The 19,711-nt window shown below is 40.1% G+C and overlaps 1 protein-coding gene across 4 annotated transcripts in view; it reads left to right on the forward strand.

Moving 5' to 3' along the window:
- Positions 1-1,828, forward strand: part of AFTPH (aftiphilin) — a 46,491-nt gene extending 44,663 nt beyond the window's left edge. For 3 of the 4 annotated variants that reach the window (XM_088134115.1, XM_088134108.1, XM_088134119.1), the window contains one exon: positions 696-1,828. In XM_088134115.1, the coding sequence (XP_087990241.1) occupies positions 696-840 (145 nt within the window). In that variant the 3' untranslated portion in view covers positions 841-1,828. The remainder of the gene's footprint in view (positions 1-695) is intronic. The other variant, XR_015794861.1, reaches the window with a different exon arrangement.
- The last annotated feature ends 17,883 nt before the right edge of the window (positions 1,829-19,711 follow it).

The following is a 19,711-nucleotide window of genomic DNA, read 5'->3' on the forward strand; positions in this document are numbered from 1 at the left end:
TAAAAACCTAGTGTCATATGACTGACTTGGTAGGACAAGAGAATGATCTTGTTATCAAGCTTGGCAACAGTTGAACTTGAAATGCACTGTTTACATGGAAGTAAGAGAAGTCCCCCTCAGCTCTCCCTCCCAATCATGACCCATAATTTCCTTTGGCTAGGGAAAGGAAGGAGATGTTTTTTCTGGTTGCCCTACACTTGTGGAGAGACCCCACTATCCATTATATATGTACATCATCCACATAAATGATGGTTTTCAGAAGTTAGGAAGGGACTCCTTAGTTGATTGAGTCCCTTCTGTAAACATCATCTTCAGTAGAGGAAATGTTGACCGAATCCTATACTTCCTTTTTGTAGTTAAAATCAGAATGCAAAAATCAAATACCAATCATCAGAAACATTTTAGATTTTTGTACGTGAATGCAGAATCTATTTAAAGTTAAACTGGGATTGACTCTCTTGCTTTACTTGTATGTTTAGGATCAACTTGATAGGACAAAGTCCTGAATGTATTCAAAAGGTAGTATGTGAGGAGCCAATCATTTTCCTCATTGCAGTACCAGCAGTGAGCTTTGCCCCACTGATCAGTGCAGCAAATAGAACTTGTCAATGGAAACATTTTCTCTGAATAACTTGCTTCTGTAACTGTTTCTAGTTATATTAAATAAATTGTCTTCAACCTTTTTTTTTTAATAGAAAACCCCAAAAGGAAGAACAACTCAGTGACGAAGCTGCCAAGGTGATTTCTAGCCTTCCTGACTTATCTTTCATGCATGCCAAGGTGTTGATGTTCCCAGCTACGCTGACACCTTCAACAATTTGCCAAGGCAAGGTAGACTAAAAGTGAAGTGAATTGGACAATTTCTATTAATTTTTCCCCTAGCTCTTTTCTGTGACCTACGAATTATCTTGCTTTAATTAAAAATCCAAGTTCAGGTGATTTGTTGGTAAGCAGCACTAGAAAGATATACATAGTAATGTATATTTATTTACATACTGGAGCCCTGGATTTATATTAGAAAAAAATGTAAATAATTGGGGAGGATTGCACCTTTTTTGAAGACATCCTTTTTTCTGTGTGCTGGGGTGTAAACATTTGTCTTTGTGGAATACACTGGTTGTGTCCTTCTTATAAAACTTTATAAACATTTTTTAAAAATGAAAAAATCCAGTTTTTGCTCTTCATGAAATTCCCCAGGTTTGTTGTTTTTTGTTTTGGTCAGAATGAATCACTTAATCTTTGATGAAAATTCTTTTCGGAAAAATGGGTTAGGCTTTTTGTTTTGGGGTTTTTTTTGTTTTGTTTTGTTTTTTAGGAAGGCCCTTTTCATCCAATGAGGCTTTTTCTTTTTAGGGTCTTGATGGTTGATTTTTAGTTTTCTGACTTCTAGTAATATGGCTTAACATTATCTTTTAAAAGGTTTACTTTGGTTCTTTTTAGAAAAGTAATAGATCACTGCCTAGCCATTTGATTGTTGTGATCTATGTAGTAATCAATTTGGTTTGGGATGGAAGGACCAAAATATCTGAATGTCTTACAATGAAATATACCTGTTACATTTTTTTGTTGTTGTACCACTATTCTTATGTTCGATTTTGCACAGTGTAAATTTGACATAATCATAGGTTGCTATGGTTTAGGCTGTATGTACAGAAAAAACTATGGGTTGTAAATGTTTTGGGGAAATTCCTATGGAAAAAAAGAGAATGCTATGTAGAACAACCTCTAACAAGGTTCATGTGCATGCCTGAGGTCTTTTTGAAATTTCAGTGTACAAATTTCTCTTAGCCTAATCAAAATAAACAAATAAAGTTATATAGTCTGTTAATGCGTGTAATGATGTTCTCTTTATGCTTTCAGTACTGCTAAAGGCAGAACTGAAGATTCCTTTTTTCCACACATGGAGAGAAAATGCGTATCTAAATGGCTTCTTACCACACAATTCAACAAAACATACACTATTAATTTTAAAAGTAATATACTTTTGTTTCCTGTTGATATGTTAAAATGGTTCCCTTCTTCTGCAGGATAGCTGCAGTCCCTATGTAGTCCCTACGACCATTTGTTTAGTGACCATTTGAAGTTACAATGGTGCTGAAATAAGTGACTTATGACCAGTCCTTGCACTTACGACCGTTGCAGCATCCCTGCAGTCATGTGATCAAAATTAAGGCGCTTGGCAACCAGCATGTATTCACAACAGTTGCAGTGTCCTGGGGTCCCATGATTGCCATTTGCGACCTTCCCAAGGAGCTTCCAACAAGCAAAATCAATGGTGAAGCATGTGGTTCACTTAATGACCACATGATTTGCTTAACCACATGATTCACTTAATGATCATGGTGATTCGCTTAACGACCGCTGCAAGAAATATTGCAAAATTGGGTATGGTCACGTGATGCTTTGCTTAATGACTGCACTGCTTAACCATGAATTTTCCAGTCCCTATGGTGGTCGTAAGTCGAGGAGACCTTAGCTAGAGTTCCTCCTGAAGGCCTGAGCAGTCCCTTCCTAGTAGGAAGCTTAAGGATAATCCAGATGCTTTGCTTAATTTTCTCACACAGCTACATTGAAGAACTATAGGTAGATGTATAAAGAGATATGGAAAATAGGAAATATGAGGCAAGTATTATATAGTAGAAAGCCAATTTGGTGTAGTAGTTAAGGCACCAGGCTAGAAGGCAGGAAACTAGAAGTTCTAGTCCTGCCTTAGACACAAACCCAAATGCGTGACCTTGGGCCAGTCAGTCTCTCTCAGCCCTAGGAAGAAGGCAATGGCAAACAATTTCTTTAAAATATTGCCAAGAAAACTGTATGGACTAGTCCAGACAGTCACCAGGAATCAACACTGACTCGAAGCCACACACAGAAAAATATTATATAGTAATTTTAAGTTGAAAACTCTGACACCATTGTATGATAATACAGCAAACAAAAAGGTAGGGCCTGAAGGAAAGGAATTTCAAGTAAACATTAGAAAGAATTTACTGAAGGTTATAATCCATTTGACAATGAATGGACTATTTTGGAAAGTGGACGATTCAACTTCATTAAAGATTTTCACACAGAATCTAAATAGTATCTTGCACGACATGCTGTGATAATGGGCTTTCTGAATCAGTTTGAAGGTTTAATTAGATGAGATCAGCTAGATGACTTTAGAGTTCCCATACACCTTTGCAGTTGTAAAGTATGGAAATGATGTTCTCTAAGTACCGGTCTTCCCATATTCAGAAATGTTGATTTGTCAGACATTAAAGTTCCAGTAGATAGTTGATATTCCATCCTTTACTATCCACAAAGATGGACTCAGTATCATCAGAGGAATGGAAAGTGCCTGCAGATTTTAGCTCAGTGAAACCCAGGAGATCGCCACCTCTGCAAAGAAGCAGGGACAGGAATTTTAAGAATTTCATTCAGTTTGTTTTCTGATAGAATTCACACATTTCTTCATAAATGGAATGGAAAGAATGTGGACAAAAATAAATGGAAAAGGTGGAGGAAAGATCAATATTTGACAGATTCATCTACCTCTAAATTTTGGCTGTATGAGCTTTGAAGATGGAGACCCTGCTTGGATACAACAGGTATAAATTTAGGATATCTCATATCTCTTAATTGTATAAGGTTTTTCATGGCTCTTGCATCCAAGAATTCTCATGCCTCAGTGGACTGAATTTTTTGAAAGATCACCTCGGTTTTACATGATTTGATTTAATTTGATTAATCTTAGGCTAGCAGATGAGATAAAATAGGAGCGTGCAGAATAGAGACAGCACCAATTTAAAATCAGCAAGCTAGTCAGCAATCATGAAGAGTTACAGAATGCAAAGTAACTTGCAAGCTGATTGGGTTGGATTAAGCATACCATGAAGTGTAGAAGCACCAGAAAACTTGGCCATTTTTCAAAATTGCTGGAATCTGATCTGATGGAAGAAAAGCTACATAGAACTCATTGGATGTACTTGCCATGTTCATTAGAGTAAAAATAATTAAAGAACCAGCATAGGTAATATCAAAGCAATATCTCAATGCGTCTACCTCATTTGATTCACAAAGGGCATTTATACTCAGTGAATGGGATACTTCAGTATCTACCCAGAAGCAAGTCTGATGGCGAAAGATTAAAACAGGGAAATGTGAAGGCTATTGGCTGATTTGGAGCTAAAAGATTCCATAAGGGTGCAAACCGTCCTAGAGTTTCTGAGACTAAAACAATTAGAACTTTGCTCATATCCTGTATCACAAACAGGTCTGATAATGATTTTGGTTCAGAAATCCTAAGAAAATTAAAAACTCAAGGGAGAATCTATATGACTGAAGATTTTCAAAAAAAATCTAGCCTAAACCTTATTGATACAATTGATTTGAGTTTGATTGCATTGTCCCATGTGAAAGTTAAGGTATACAAATCGGATACTGAATATGTCAAGATGAGTTGTGAGTTTGTCCATATTACAGCTGGACAGTGCCAGCTTCAAAAAGGCACTGAAACAGCCTAGAAATATGTAGATTTAAGTCAAAATCATTGTTTCCTGATTAGGATCTTGGCAAACAATTGGCTGTGAAGATTAAGCTATTGAACTTCAAAGTAAGAGTGAACCAAACTTCCAGAAATATCCACCTAGGCTATAGGAGCGGATTTTGTTTTAGGTTTCCTCTGCAAGATATTTCTGCACCTGAGTAAGCTGTTCTGAACTGAGCATTTGCTTGCTATTTGCCATGAAAACTTTGTAGGAAATTGCAGTAAAGCTCTGTAAAATCATGTGCTGTAACCTTCTGTGAGATTGTATGACATTGACTCTTAACTGGTAATGCTTGAAGACAATTTCAGGTTGTGCGTTTTTACATTATTTCCCTTCCATTCCACTTGGAACGGCCTTCTGCATGGTAACAGCAGCTGCCTTTGTTACCATGGCCTAAAATACCATTTTTGAGTGGGGCCAGCACTATAGCTGCAGGAAAGAGCTAGATAGCTATTGTCTCAGAATGGAAGTGGAGAGTTAACTCAAGATTCAAAGCTAGCCGGAGAAGCTATTGAAGCAGGGAAGGCTGGAGTGGGAATGCCAGCTGCAAGCTGGGCTGCTGTCTTCAGACAATTGCCTTTGGGGGCAGCTGCCCATTTATCTCAATGTGCAGGGCTGGTAGCCGAGCAGAAGCTGAACACAAACAGCTAGGAAGGCATCTTGGATCACTCATTCTAGCGTGGCTTGCCATTCTTAGCTAAAATTGTTCAGGTTCATAAAGGGCTGCTCTGTGAAGCCCTTTAGAAATTATTAATATTTACAGCTCCCCTCTTATTAACCTTCCCCTTGCCACCCTCTTCTTGTGTAAGTTGCCTTTTAAAATTTTTTGATTGGGATTCCTTTTTGCTTTCTCATATAATGGAAACCTCCATCACACCTGCCCTGCTTTTGACTGTACGCTGTATACGTTGCACCAAGCCTTTTGTTTTTAAGCTGGTACCGACCCTGATCCCAACTATTGCAGAACTTTCAGAGCTGCCCACTTGCAGGCAGAAACAGTGGGCAAAAAATGCTGTAGAAAACTCTTTTTCCTTTCTGATATGGACACAGCCAAGGGCTCAGGCCAAAGTTGCCCTTAAATCACTAGCATTTCATAATCATTCAAGCAACATGTGATAGTTCCTCATCTGTAAGAAATCATCTTGACTGGATGGAAAGGGAAGTGGTAAACAGCAGGAAGGGACAAAATGCCACCAGGAAAGAGGAAAGCTGTCATATGAGCTTCAAAAACAGGCAAAACCTAACCATAACCCTTTTGCCAACATATATGAATGTTACCCCTCTTCCGTGTTAGTTAAGTTTCCCTGTTCACTCTCAATTTAATTTGTCTTAGAAAGCACATGGGCAGGGCTACCAGATCTGGGCTGCAAAAGTCCAAAGGGCCACTAGATGACAGAAATCTTTAATTCTTTGCTGCCACCTAGGGATCATCTGGATAGTTGCAGTCCAGATCTGGTTGCCTGACACATCTGAGCAAGGAGCATGATCTCAGCTTAAGCATCTGTTGCTGTTCTCCGAGCCTTTGTATCTTTTTTTAAAAAAATCAAGTTAATAGGTGGCGCTAACATGGCTTGTTATTCAATCCTTGCTCAATTCAGGATAGTGCTTCTTTAAAAATGAGTTGCCAACTCAGGATTGATCAGTGTGAGTATGCATTGTTTGCCTGCACTATGTCTAGTCTCCAGACTTAATCTGGATTATGCTGCTCTGCATATCTGAATGGCAAAATATTTGTTTGTGCATTACAAACAGGAGTATGGCTGGGTGCCCAATAGTTACTACACAGATACTTGAATTTGAATACTACTGCAGTGTGTGTACGTCTCCAACTATGGCAGTGTGGAGGACACATTTGGGCCAAACATCATGGAACAATTACATTGTCATCTAGCAAGAGTTAATTCTTAAATGCATAACTCTAAATAGAACCTAGATTGTTTAATTGCTTTTTTTAAAAAAAGGATTATTTAAAAAGGGGGGGGGACCGGAAAAAGTCTTTCCTGCTGGCTAGTAACTTTTGGGGAGCAGAGCCACTTAGTGCATTACTGAGATCTATTTCTAGCCTCATAAGGGAATTTTGTGATACAAATTCCTTTGTATCAGATGATATTGATATAAACTGCCCTTGAATAACTTTGAGGTGCTGATAGAAAGCTGATTAGAGCGTACAAATGAACAGGCTTTTCCCAAGGGCAGCAATAATTACATTTAAAACACATGTCGGATTATTTGCTGAGTAATCTGGGATTTTTTTGCTTTTCTTTTTGAGTGTTTGTATACCCTGAACAGTTGCACCCTCATTGTTAGAAAGCTTCTGTACCAGGAAAGGTATGACTGACTCTCTTGGTACAGAATAACTGTTCATCTCAGAAACCTTATAGCTTTAATTCAATATGTTAATTTAAAGAGCTGCCATATATGATTGCCTTGATACAAAATACTGAAAAAAACCCCAGAATATTTATTTTCATTTTCATCAATATACAGACAATAGAGATGGTGATGCTACTGAGAGCTTCCATTCATCTGTTAATTTGTGTGAAATAAAACTTCACAGCTGTTTGATATATAAATCTTCCTACACTTTGGGGGATAAATTAATCACACCAAATTAGTTGAGGAGTGGAACTTTCTATATAGTTGTCCTGCTATTATCTTAAACACTACAAGAGAATTTTTACAGAAAAAGAATGAATATAAAAAGCAATAGATTTGACTGTTTTTGTTTTTAAATAAAGCTGGGGGGGGGGACTTTATCTTTAATGTATAGATTGTGAGAATAGTTTTGTAATAACAGAAAGATAATATCTCCCTTGAGTTGAGCTCCCTTGAGTTGAGTTGAGTTAATCAAACTAATTATTATAAAATGGAGCCCATGTTATAAGAGGGTCTGATGCCAGCCTCTCCCAACCCTGCTGCTCTTCAGATGTTCCTATGGCCACACCTTGGATTCCCCATCAGCAGGTCTGTGGACTTGCAGGCTGGGAATTCCCAACCTATCTGAGAATGGCAGGTAGGGGAGGCATAATGTGCTATATTTCAATATGGTAGTAAAGTGTTTCTTGAATCCAGCTCTCCAGTGATTACATGAAAGGCCCAAGTTGTTTTCCTGGCAACCATATAGAAGTGTTTTGCCATTGCTTTTTCCATTTCCAGTTAATCTAGCACCCTGGGATTCTCTGGTGGCCTCCCATCTAGGTCCTAAGTATGCCTGACTCTGGCTTAGCTTTCCAGGTCAACCAAGATCAGCCTGGTTACTTGGTGCTGCCACTGTCAGTGACTATGTTGATGAAATTGTTACCTCATTTTTCTTGCATGTTTGAAATGAATCACATAAGAGGAAGAATAAGCATTTTCTTTTCAGAAGGCGGGTTTCAATGAAATGTTCTTCAATTGCTGCAGTCTTGAGCTACATAGAATACTTGGTTTAATTCTTTTGCACAATACATCTGATAGCACTTAGAGCATAGGATTTTGCTTTGTTTTTAGAAAATAAGCTCAAAATCCTTCTGGGCAGATGGAATTAGTTGTATGGCCTCTTTGGATCTATCCTTAAGTACAACTTAATTTGAGGCTCCTCACATGGAGCCTACAAGAATGATGGGCTAAAAAAATCTCATTTTATTAATCTCATTTTAAATAAATGCTTTCCAAGCAAGATGTACATTTCCATTCTTTACATCTAGATAGCTAAACAATTGCTACATTCATAACATTAGCAAAGGAAATCTCTCATAATTATACCTAAGACAACCCTTTAAAAAAAAAAGAATTGAACAATTGCCAGATGTATTCATAAATGGTTACTGCTTGTTCCACCTAGCAAGGTTTTAACTAGCAATGTGTCTTCACTGGGGATTCGTGTTATTTCTGCCTTTGGTAATAAAAATAGACATATGGCTCTGTTCAACTATATTAGACTCTAGTTTCTTTTTATTGATTTATTCTCCACTCTGCCTCACTTGTTTAATTTCTACAGGCTGGCCTAATCCTTCCATCCTCTTCCAATTGTTTTGTGCTTCCATCATTAATGTTTGGTCCCTAGAAGCATTTGAGCTGTTCTTACACTAAATAATTAAAACAATATGATGTTCTTGGCACTTAAGAACATTACTATAGTTAGATACCATTGCCTGAGTGAATTGCTCTGTTCATTTCTCCATTCATTCTATAGCTGAACCATGCAACTTCTTTCCTCATCCTTCTATAAATACTGTGTAAGATCACTCTTGGAACAAATGGAGATGGATGGGATCCCATCAGCCTGATATGGAAATGAGTTGAGCATTTACCCCCTAAATAGTAATTAGCTTAGGTCATTCCCAAACCAATCCAGATAGCTCTTCAAAGCCCACAAGAAAAGAAGTTAGATATTTCTCTCCAATGTGGTCAGGGATGTCTTCAAAGAGTTACCTCTGAAAAAAATGGCCTTGGGAACTAAAAACCCATCCTGTTTTTAGTTAATCCTATGGATCCCCATGGGTGGGATTATGTCATATTTCCATAGTTTTCAGGGATAGTTTTCCAAGGTAGCTCTGTAACATACTGAAGAAGAACCTTCACTGTTTTTTTGCTAGGACATTGTTTGAAGAACTGGCCCATGAAAAATTCAGCCTTGGGAAGGGAGTGACTTCCACCATTCAATCATAGCACCTCTCAAGAGTCCTAAATTGGAGTGGGCTGCCATAGCCATGAGCAAATCTATTCTCTTCCTCATAAGTTCAATTATTTTAGTGCTTTAGCCAATATCAAAGTGTCAGTGCTTTCAAGATTGACTCTGAGGCTCCTGGATTACAAGATAATTTATCACTTCTGTAGGGGGAGGGGGTGGATGTGGCTAAACAGGTAACCTGCATCTTTGTGCTTAGAAAGTAATTGGTCTAAGCCTTCACTTACTAAAAAAATGTAAATGACTACTTGCAATGTGTACACTTAAGGACTGGTTATACTTGAACCCTGATTTTAATTCCTTAGTTTAAAAATGGGGAATGGCAACTATGCAACAATCCTTCCCAAAACAGCTCTGCTGATGTGCCTGTGCTCATGTCTTCTGGACTGTCATCATACAGAATGGCATGACTCAGAGAGATGCATGATTTGGATGGACGGTATGGATGCCTTGACATTCATTTCCTGTGACCTCTTCCCTCTCATTGGAGTGGGAGGAGAGGGTCTCTTTAGTGCAAAGTTCAGTGCTTGGTCTGCAAAACTCCATGGCCATTAGGGGGCAGCAAAGAGGGGTTTCTACTTATTGCCATGTGCAGTCAAGATCTGGTAGCCTTCCTCATGACATGTGAGATGAATGATAGGAGTGTCCATCTACTTCTCCAAGAAGAGCCTCCAAGCTATTCAATATGTATTCAGCAAGCCTTGAAACAGGTCCCATCTTAAGGTGGATTTTGTCACTGCTGTACAGGATGGGATTGTGTTACAGTGCTGGAAATGGCTGTCTTCAACCCAAATGGCTGATTATCACAGGAAATAAATTATTTCTTTGCTCCATTTAAACTGAAGCAGTTTAGAAGACAGGGAGAGGGCGGGAGCAGCAATCCAACTGCTGATCTAAACTTGGCACTAGATGCTGCTGTCGTGAAGATGGCAAGTTTAAAGCAGCATCACTGAGTGAAGTTTGGAGCCCGTGTTCAAGCCAACCAGCCATTCTGTCATCAAGCACTTTAACAGCCCACGTTCCCTCCTTTTCTTCCTTTCTTCTCTTCTTTCCCTAGCTTTTCTTCCTTCTCTTCCTTCTCCTTATGCACCTGGAGCTCTGTGTTCTGACCCCTGTCCTCTTTTTTGGCTGAAAGAAAGGAAAGGCTGTAGATTCAGTAGATTAGGATAGCTGATTTTCAATAGTGGGGGCCCTGTGAAACTGTTTTTCCTTTGAGTGAATTCCTTTCTGCCCTCCCCATCATCTGGTGGCTTGGCAGAGCCCCGGACATGTTCATGAGGAAGTGAGCCACGCTCATACGGTTGGCATCTGGGCAACTTCTGAAGTAGAAGTTGTTGAGAACTTGGTAGCCTAATATCAACATGTGGAATGAAGCAAGGGCCTGGTATTAGGATAGAAAGACGTAACTGGCTCAAGAACAATGACCTTAATGATTACTTTGACTGTGTTAGGCTTTAAAGTTGTTGACCTTGCAAGGTAGACCGGATTGGAAACACGGCTAGATGAGCTAATTCTACTTTATTGTAAGGTTATATTAACAGAATCTTGCAAGACTGAAAGTACATCTCTCCCTACATCCCCTTCACAGCCCAAGAAATTAGGGAGGGTCTCTTGTGAGCCTCTTGCCCCTCCCACATTCCTGCTGCAGGCTAAGTTGCCTTTTATCTGACCACTCCCTTGTCTGCATTTCTTCACCCTGTCTCCCAAGGTCATTCCCACATATTATTACATATATGATTTTCATGGCATGTTACAATATGTGATGTGCTGTTTGGAGGGCATTTGGCAGTGGCCTCTATCCTGGGGATCAGCCTACAGTGTGCTAAGCCCCAACATTGGCATACCATAGGCATTTTTTTAAAATGTGTCTTTTTAATTTTAATTTCCCTACTAATTTTAATAGTAGGAAGAGCCGCTAACTCTCCCTATTTGTCTTTTTAAAGAATCATTACATTGAGCTCACCAGATCTGAGTGGGCATGCTCCAGGTCCCTTCCCTTAAATATTACCATCTAGTGGGACCAAGCAGTTTATCTTGCCAATAGCAGCCTCTGCCCTGTGAAACACCCTTCCTCTGAGATCTAGCAGGCCCCCACCCTCCTAGCCTTCCAAAAAGCCTTGAAGACTTTGCTTTTCCCACAGACACTGGGGCAGTGTAAGGCCAGAGCCCTGTAAAGTTGTGGGTATGTGTGGGAATGTTGCTTTTGGGGGCACCAGTGTAGCGTTTATGCTTTTTTATCATTTTTATTGTTCTTTGTGAGCCGCCCTGGTTTATTGTGCATAAGATGGCCAACCATATAAATCTTCTGAATAAATAAAATAGATTTAAAAACTGCTTTCATATTTGTTACGAAGTGTTTTGGGGGTTCCACAATGAGAAATGATATGCAGATATTTTAATAAATAAAAATAGGGTTCTGTAACAGTTCAGATTTGAAGGGCATGCACCTGCCTGCCACACAATCCTAGGAAAAGATGCATTGAATCAAAAGAGTTGTGCTTTGAAGCACTTTTTTGCCTTCAAATCCTAAGTGCTACACAGAAAATATAGTTCCTTGAATTCAACTGGAATTACAAGGAAGCACTTATGAGTTACCAGAAGAGAGCAAGTCTAAATTCAGAAAAACAAAGTTATATTTCAGTTGACTTCAAACGAAAAGGGAACGTTTTGTTTGTGACCAAATATCAGTTATTTGATGTAGACCAGAACTAAGATCACATGTATTTCAGTCGAAAAAGATAGTGCTGGACTTCATTTACCCTGCCTGTTTCAATTTACAGTGATATATAGACATGGAGTCTCAGATGAGTGAGAATAGTTAAGCTTGACCAATTGTGGAAAAACTCAGCAGGATCAGAGCTGGTTCATGCTGGGATGAGAGGCATGGGGAATTCTCCGAACATTAGACTAGATATGTGAATTACCTTGTTTTTAGCCTTTATATTTTGGACACTGCCTTGATAAGAATATTGTTCATGCTTTCCCCTCCTTTGCTAATTTAGGGCTGTTGGAAGGGTTTGCGTTTCAGTCAAGGTGACTGGATGTGAGGGCTGGTCCTTTACTTTCTTTCGATCTCACAGGGTTGCCTTCTGTTCCCCGGCACTGGCTTGCAGGCTCAGTCCTCCATTAAACCAGCAGGGCAACTGAGCCCCACGAGAGGAGCCATTGGAGATGGCTTGTCCCATCCCAGTCATTAAAGGGGGAATGCTGGCATCATTGGAAAAGCCAGCCCAACTGGTTTGCCTGCTCTGGGCTGAAATGCAGGGCTGTCCCCAGCTCTCTTTTCAGCAGAGCTCTTGGGCCTTTCTCAGCCACCTGGCCAGTGCAGAGGCGAGCCTTTTGCCTTGCACCATGGGAGGGCACTCAGCTTGTTTCTGCAGAAGGCCCAGCGGTTGCCAAGGGCAAAGCACTGCCAGGTAAAAGAATATATAGTAGTCCTTACTTTGGTAGAGTTGCTAAAGACAAAATATATTATGATTAAAGCATTGCAGTATGCTTAAAGGTAAAAAAATGCAGCTGAGAAAAGGTGTGTATGTGTATAGATAAAATGTGTGTACTTTACGTCCTATCATCTCATACAAAACCATGACTTTGTTTGGACTTAATGTGCTGAAAGGCGCCATTTAGTCCAATCCCTGCATCCCCAAAAGATGGCTGTCCAGCCTCCTAAACATATGCAGCCAAGGGGAATTCACCACTTTCCCTTGAAACTGCTCTCCCTCTGAGGATGGTTTTCTTCACATTCAGTGGAATCTGCCTTCCGATAACTTTTAGCCGTTCTTTCATGCCCTGCATTTTCGAATGACTGCAAATAGGTTTTGGCGTTCTTTTCCATGACATTCCTTCAGGTACTTGAAAAGACCAACCATGTTCCCTCCAGCCTTTCCTCAAGGCTAAACAAACCCACTTCTCACAGATCTCTTTCCCACTGAATGCCATCCACCCAGCTTTCAGTCGGCTGAAAACCACAGTGCAGGAAATTTGCAGCTCCAATTGCCAAGCCCCATCCTGAATCAACTGCCTCTGTTCTGGCTTACTGCCAGATGGGGCTCCCTCGATTTTGTGCACATGATGAGCAGAACTGCTCTTCTGGATTGTTGTCTTCCCTTCTGCACATAACCAGTTGGTGGGAAATCACCGTGCTACAGCAGAAATGGACAGGTTTGGCTGTAGTCTCTGTCACTTCTAGGGTCTTTCCTGTGCTCTTCCTCTAACATCCCACTCGGTGGTGACTCAAGTGCAGTAAAGTTTGAAGAAAAGATCAGAGTCACAAGGAGAGCTGAGTCATAAGAGGCACTTTTACTGAGATTGCTCTCCACCGTCCTTCCTTCATATAGATAACAAATCCAGATCCTTTTATGCTGGGCTGAAAAGGCAATGGTGGGCTTGGTCCCATCTCTCCATTGTTTCTATCATTTCTGACTTGCAGTAAACCAGTAACAGCCACAGTGTAAGGACCCTCACAGGGCTGCCAGCTGAATGGCTTAATGCTATTGCGCAATTCTGATAGGCCCACGCTACATCTGGTGCTTCTGGGAAGCAACAGCAGAATAGTGCCAAGGATTAAGAAGGGGACATGCCCATATCAGCCTGAAGTGGCCCAGAAGCGCCACTCCTGGTCACTTGACTTCGCCTCCCATGTAATGAGTGGCAACGCTTAACAGATTTTATACATCTTGAGGCTGTGCTTGGACAATGTCAGAATAAGAGGGAAAATTTTATTACTGACTACATACAACTTAAGGTGTCTTACATGTGCTAGAGGCAAAATGAAGGCAATGTCATGGGGATACAGCAGAAAAAAAAAAAAGACGTTGCCAAGGCCAGTTTGTACAGTAGTTAGGTACAAGGGGGAACCCAACCTTTAGTCTTACCATAAAACATTTTCTGATCTTCCAATAATAATGCAACCTAAAATGGCATTTGCCTTTTCAGTAGTAGCCATGCCACATTTAGCCTATGATCAACTATTACTGCAAAGTCAGTTAGTATCCACCTTCCAATCCCTGTGGCTTTGATTTTATCTTAAGGGAAGAATTTGTACAGTATTTGTCTCTATACAATTCTGTTCTATTATTTTCAGCCCATTTCTCTAACCTATCAATATAAGTTTGAATGTTGTTTCTTATTTCTAGCTATTCTCTATCCCACTTAATTTTATGTCATCTGCCAATTCCTCTCTCTCTTCTTCCAAGTCCTTAATGAAGAGATTCAAGAGTAGAGAGTCTAGGACCAAACCACATGGCCCCCCATGACACTTCCCTCCAGTTTAATAAGGAATAATTCACAAGTATTCTTAGAATTTAGTTTTCAAGCTATCTGCAGATTCCCCTAATGAACATGTAATCCAACCCATACATAACAAGTTGGCCATCAGAATGTTCTGAAGCATATATACATTTGTAAATACCTATCATGCTCTTCCCTTTCAGAGTAGGAACATTATGGAGAATGCAGAAAAGGAATAAGAAATGGTAAGTCAAAGACCTAGGAGGTGTGAGATAAGAAAACAGAAAGGAACTATAGCAAAAATTAAAGTACACCAGCTTCATTTACTGTATCTTCCCATTCTTGCAAACCATCTTTGCTTCCACAATATCATACATTGCTTTTTGTGAGCATGACTCAGTACACTCCATTTACTTCTTAGTTGGTAAGATGCAGGCAACAATATGTTGGCTTGCAGTATAATATCTGAAGGAGAGATCCTAGCTTGCACAGAATACGGTGTGTATGCTTGGGGTACAACCAGGCTTTCAGTGGTATGCTGGCCAAAATATATCAGAACTGACCAGTATTGCCCTCACTGTTTACAAGGAGTACTGCTTATATCACAGGTGTGGCTAAGGCTGGTAACCTGGTCTATACCCTCTCTCATTGATTTTTATTTATTTATTTACAACATATTATCTCAATCAATCTGCTCTGGATGGTTCACAAAAATATAAAATAAATAATCTGTGAAGACTTAATGCCCTCAAACTGGCACAATTTAATTAGAAAATGGTTCCCCGGTCATCATCAACTCAAATCAAATGCCTATTTAAAATGGTGAGTTTTTAGAGGTTTCCAGAATACCATAAATGAAGGAGGAGAAGGAAGACCTGGAGACTACAAGAATTACTGAAGGAGAGGTGGAGAATTTGTGCTTTTCTAGATATGCATTATAGGAAATATTGCAGCCTGTAAAGTCTTCATACAATTGTAGACAATCTAAAACAAAACAGAAGGGTTGTTTAGGGGAAGTCTATTTTGTACAGGATAAGGGACTATACAGTGCTTTTCAACCTTAGCAACTTTAAGACGTGGACTTCAACTCTCAGAATTCCCCAGCATGGTGGCTGGAGAATTCTGGGAGTTGAAGTCCACACATCTTAAAGTTGCCAAGTTTGAAAAATACTGGAGTATAGTATTGTTTCTGGGGTTATAGAAATGGCCAAGACTTTTTTTTCTCTCTGCCTATTATAATGGGGTGGGGTGGGGTGGGGTGGGGTGGGGGATAGAAATGTAACAATCTTAAAGCGAGTCCCAGCCAGTCTTCTTAGAAATAAGCCCAATTTAAGAGATCCCAGGCTTACAGAATCATCGCTGGTAAACCTTCAATGCTATTCCTCTTGAGCCTGTAGCTGAATTCTATGGTTATAGAAAGAATCCAGCTACAGACTGAATTTGTATCCTTTTTCACTCAATACAAGGGCTCTTCCACGTGGGTAACGTTAGAAATCAAACGACAGCGTCAGGGATTCAGTTGTTTACTCCTTCCTTGGGGCTACCAGATCTGGACTGCCAGGACCCTTATCCTTTTGTGTGTTTTTGTGTGTGCGTGTATCAAAAGAAGCAGCAGGTTATTTAGAAGTGGAAGATGATGTTCTCCAGGACCCATTTAAATCCTCTGTAAGGCAACACAATTGCAGAATCAGAGTTCTGTGAGCAACTTTGGAGCTCCCTTCTTTTTCCTTTCTGTCCATTTGCATGCAGCCCTAGCTGCACCAAAGTTTTTCAACAGGATCAAGACTCGGGTACCCCTTGGACATTTCTAACTGAGTAATTGGAGATGCCTATGGCAGGGCCTCCTTATCAGTACTAAATGTTCAAACCACTCTACAGTATGTACATTTCCTCCATAGTACTTTTAACAGCCCGTAGCAGCTGTAGACAGAATACCTTTCCTGTCACAGCAGATAGCAGCACCTAGACAACCTTGGCTAGTCTTGAAAAAGCTAAGCAGGATTAGACCTGGTTAATACTTAGAATGGAGACCACTGAGGGATAACCTGGACTGGAAAGGTAAGAACGAAAACAAAACCCTTGAAAGAAAGCAATGGCAACAATTAATTGAATCCTTTCCAAAGTATTCTTGGCTCAGCTAAGGCTTGAAGCCACACAGTTATGATTGGGTAGCTCATGTTTTTAACCACGGTGCAAGACACTTAATAATGGCAAGAGACTTTGGGACTGCTGGGGAAAAGGGTCAGCCTGTGTAAGAAATAACTGGAGCCTTGCTCTAGCCTGCCCCACCCATACTGCTACCAGTGGAGATCTTTGCATCACTCTCTTGTTGTGGATTTTTGTCGTGCTCTGCCACCCACTCCTAGGCCTCGCCTGGTTCCCTTGGGCCAGGAAGCAGTGGGAGGGTGAAACAGCTGCATATATCAACAGCAAAGGCTGAATGGAAAGCAAAGCAAAGCAGGAAGGAGGCCTAAGGCAGCCCCAAGAGAGGCGCGGGGAAGCCCCCCTTGGGACAGGCAAAGTCAAGATCCAAGAAGCAAATGGTCAGAGTGGATGGGTTTGGAGACAGAACTGAACTAACTGACCACGGAGTCAAACATCTTTCTGCCCAACAACACTTGCATTACTAACATTCAGAAAACTGACAATTGAGTGGGCTTACTGACTCCAGGTCTGCAGGTACTGTGCTAGGTGGAATAGTACAAGGGAACACAATCATGAATCTCTAAAAATGAAATTTCATTGGGCTGGAGGATCCACTTGCCCATACCTGGTCAGTATTCTATCAGAGCATTCTTGACCAACAAATGTGTGTTGTTAGAATGATATGGGGCACATAAAATAATTGACTGATAAATCAAAATTTAATGCTGAATTAAAATTATTGATGTCATATTTAGTTTTAAAAGGCCTTGTAAAATGGAGGGGAAAGGAAGACATTCACAAACACCACTATAATCCGTGGCATCCACCGGCGCTTGCTGCTTTTGTCAGAATGAGGAAAGCAGTGTTGCAGGGTTCTGCCGCAAGCTCTGCCCGTTTGATGCAATGTTACAATGCACATAGAACGCACATAGAAAAAGGGCAGAGCTTGCATCACAATCCAGCAGCATTCCAATATGGCTTACATCACTCTGACTCCCTGGCCCCCTGCACACCGATCATAAATATGAGCTTATTTGCCGGAAATGTACAAGGGAGGTATTTGTTTAATTGAGTGTCCTCCCACTTTTCTGAATTATGATTTAGTGGTCCATGACTGCAGAACATTTGAGAAACACTTTCCTAGCTGAGGAAGCCATGGGAAATGAGTTATAGATGTTTTCAGGAACCAATGAAGTTATTTTTAAGCCAGTCCTATTACATGTAACTTTCTATATTCCTGAAGGAGTAATTGGTTCTTTCCATTATATGATGTGTTCAGATGTAAAATTCTGTTATGTGTGGTGGAATTTGACAGAAGTAAATCCTATGTTAGCACATTGCATCACTAATTTCCAGTCTTGCAGATGTCTACATTGATTTCAGTAGACTTTACTATCAAGTAATCACGTTGTAACCAAAATGTAACCTGGCACTCTTAAGATTTTGGCATGGTCAATCTCCAGGTAGCCCAGAAAGAGTAGAGGCAACATATCACAGATGTTACCTCTTCTCCTCTGCACAGTCAAATATTAAGAGGCAAGCAAGCTATTGACATTCCCTCTGCAAGGATTGTCGAAGACGTAGACTTCCTGACCATTATGCTAAAATGCCGGTCTCTAAGGATTATTGCTGGCTAAAACCACTGGCTATGATGTGCTCTTGATCATAGAGTGTTAGGAAGAAACTAGGATAATGTCTTGGCAGGGTCTCGTTTGCCTCTTTAAATTCTAATGCTGCAGCCAGCTGACTTAGAAATGCGATGTGCTTCTAATGGCTAATCTTCCATTATTTGTACATGCATGCACGCATACATGCACAGAGTGGTTTTTCCAGTTTACATGACCTTGATTATTTGTTTTGGAGATGATCAAGATGCTTGGATAATTACACTAATACCATAGCAATACTTCTTGAGTGAGTGAGCTGAACAGTAAATACAATTGACATATATATTGTTACTAAATATATTCTAAATTGTATACTATGTATAAATAGTTTCATGTGGCTTACTCCCAGATAAAGTGGGAAGGCCTGGATAGCAGGACTTACTGCTGAGTATATTTGATTGATTTAGGAATATATGAAAACAGTATAAATGGAGACACATTGCCTTGTCTTCTAACAATTTCCTTTTAAATTCCTTGCATCTCTCCTTTTAGGTACAGAGGATTTCACTTATTTTTTCTAAGAATACTAAAGAATCTTTAGCCAGTAAGAAACATATACATTCTACACTCAGATCCAGAACTTGATCAAATATTTTAAAACAAACTCATTGCAAAGGTCTGTTAATATATTAAGACAGCAAACACACAACAGTGGATTACGTGCCACTATCGCACTTGTGCCACTCTCCCCCCCCTCCCCCCCCCAAAACATTTACATTAAATGGCTTATTGAACCGGCTTCCACTGACAGCCAATCAGTAATTGTGGACAATATAGGAATAAATTAGCATCTGTATTGATAATTACATAATCCTGTTATTTAGCATCACATTTTGAATGTCGAGTAGTTGTTATGAATTCTGTCAATGCGTTGGCCATTTCTTGTCAGTGGGAAATTGCTGTTGCAAATCTCTGTTGTGTTACCCTAAGACCTTTTGTTAAGGTTACATTTTATTTGGTTAAGTGTGTGTGTTTGTGTGTGTGTGTATTTAAAGTTGAAAACAAAAGCATCTGCCCTTATATTGGGAATGAAGAACTTGGGCACTTCAGTTCCCACCCTTCCCAGCCAGGTTAGCCTATGTAAGAGAGGCTGGGAAATGAAGTGTCTCTAGACCTGGACAAGTTAGAGGAAAGGGGGTACTCTCAACTGCTATCATGCTAAAATAAATAATGGCTCTATGATCTCTTTAATAAATCAGGCCCTTCCCTCTGTTTTTGTGGACATGTTTGGAATTTTGAGAGTCCTTGTTCACTCTCACCAAATGGCTAATGAAATGGCCATTCATAAAATCCATCCCTTCCACTGAAGTCATAACCAGTTTCCATGTATCCAAATGCTACCTGCCACCTTCTGCAGCCTCCCCTACTGCAGGATGCTCCATGTGACTACTTCTTTCCTGGACAACTGGCTCATTTGCAGATAAAACCCTGGGCTGCAGCCAGCCATCATTTATATTTCCTAAGAACACTTATGG

The sequence above is a fragment of the Python bivittatus genome, unplaced genomic scaffold (genome assembly GCF_059951505.1).
Source record: "Python bivittatus isolate LINGU-HERP-01145 unplaced genomic scaffold, Pbiv_v1 ctg000020_np1212, whole genome shotgun sequence".
Lineage (NCBI taxonomy): Eukaryota > Metazoa > Chordata > Lepidosauria > Squamata > Pythonidae > Python > Python bivittatus.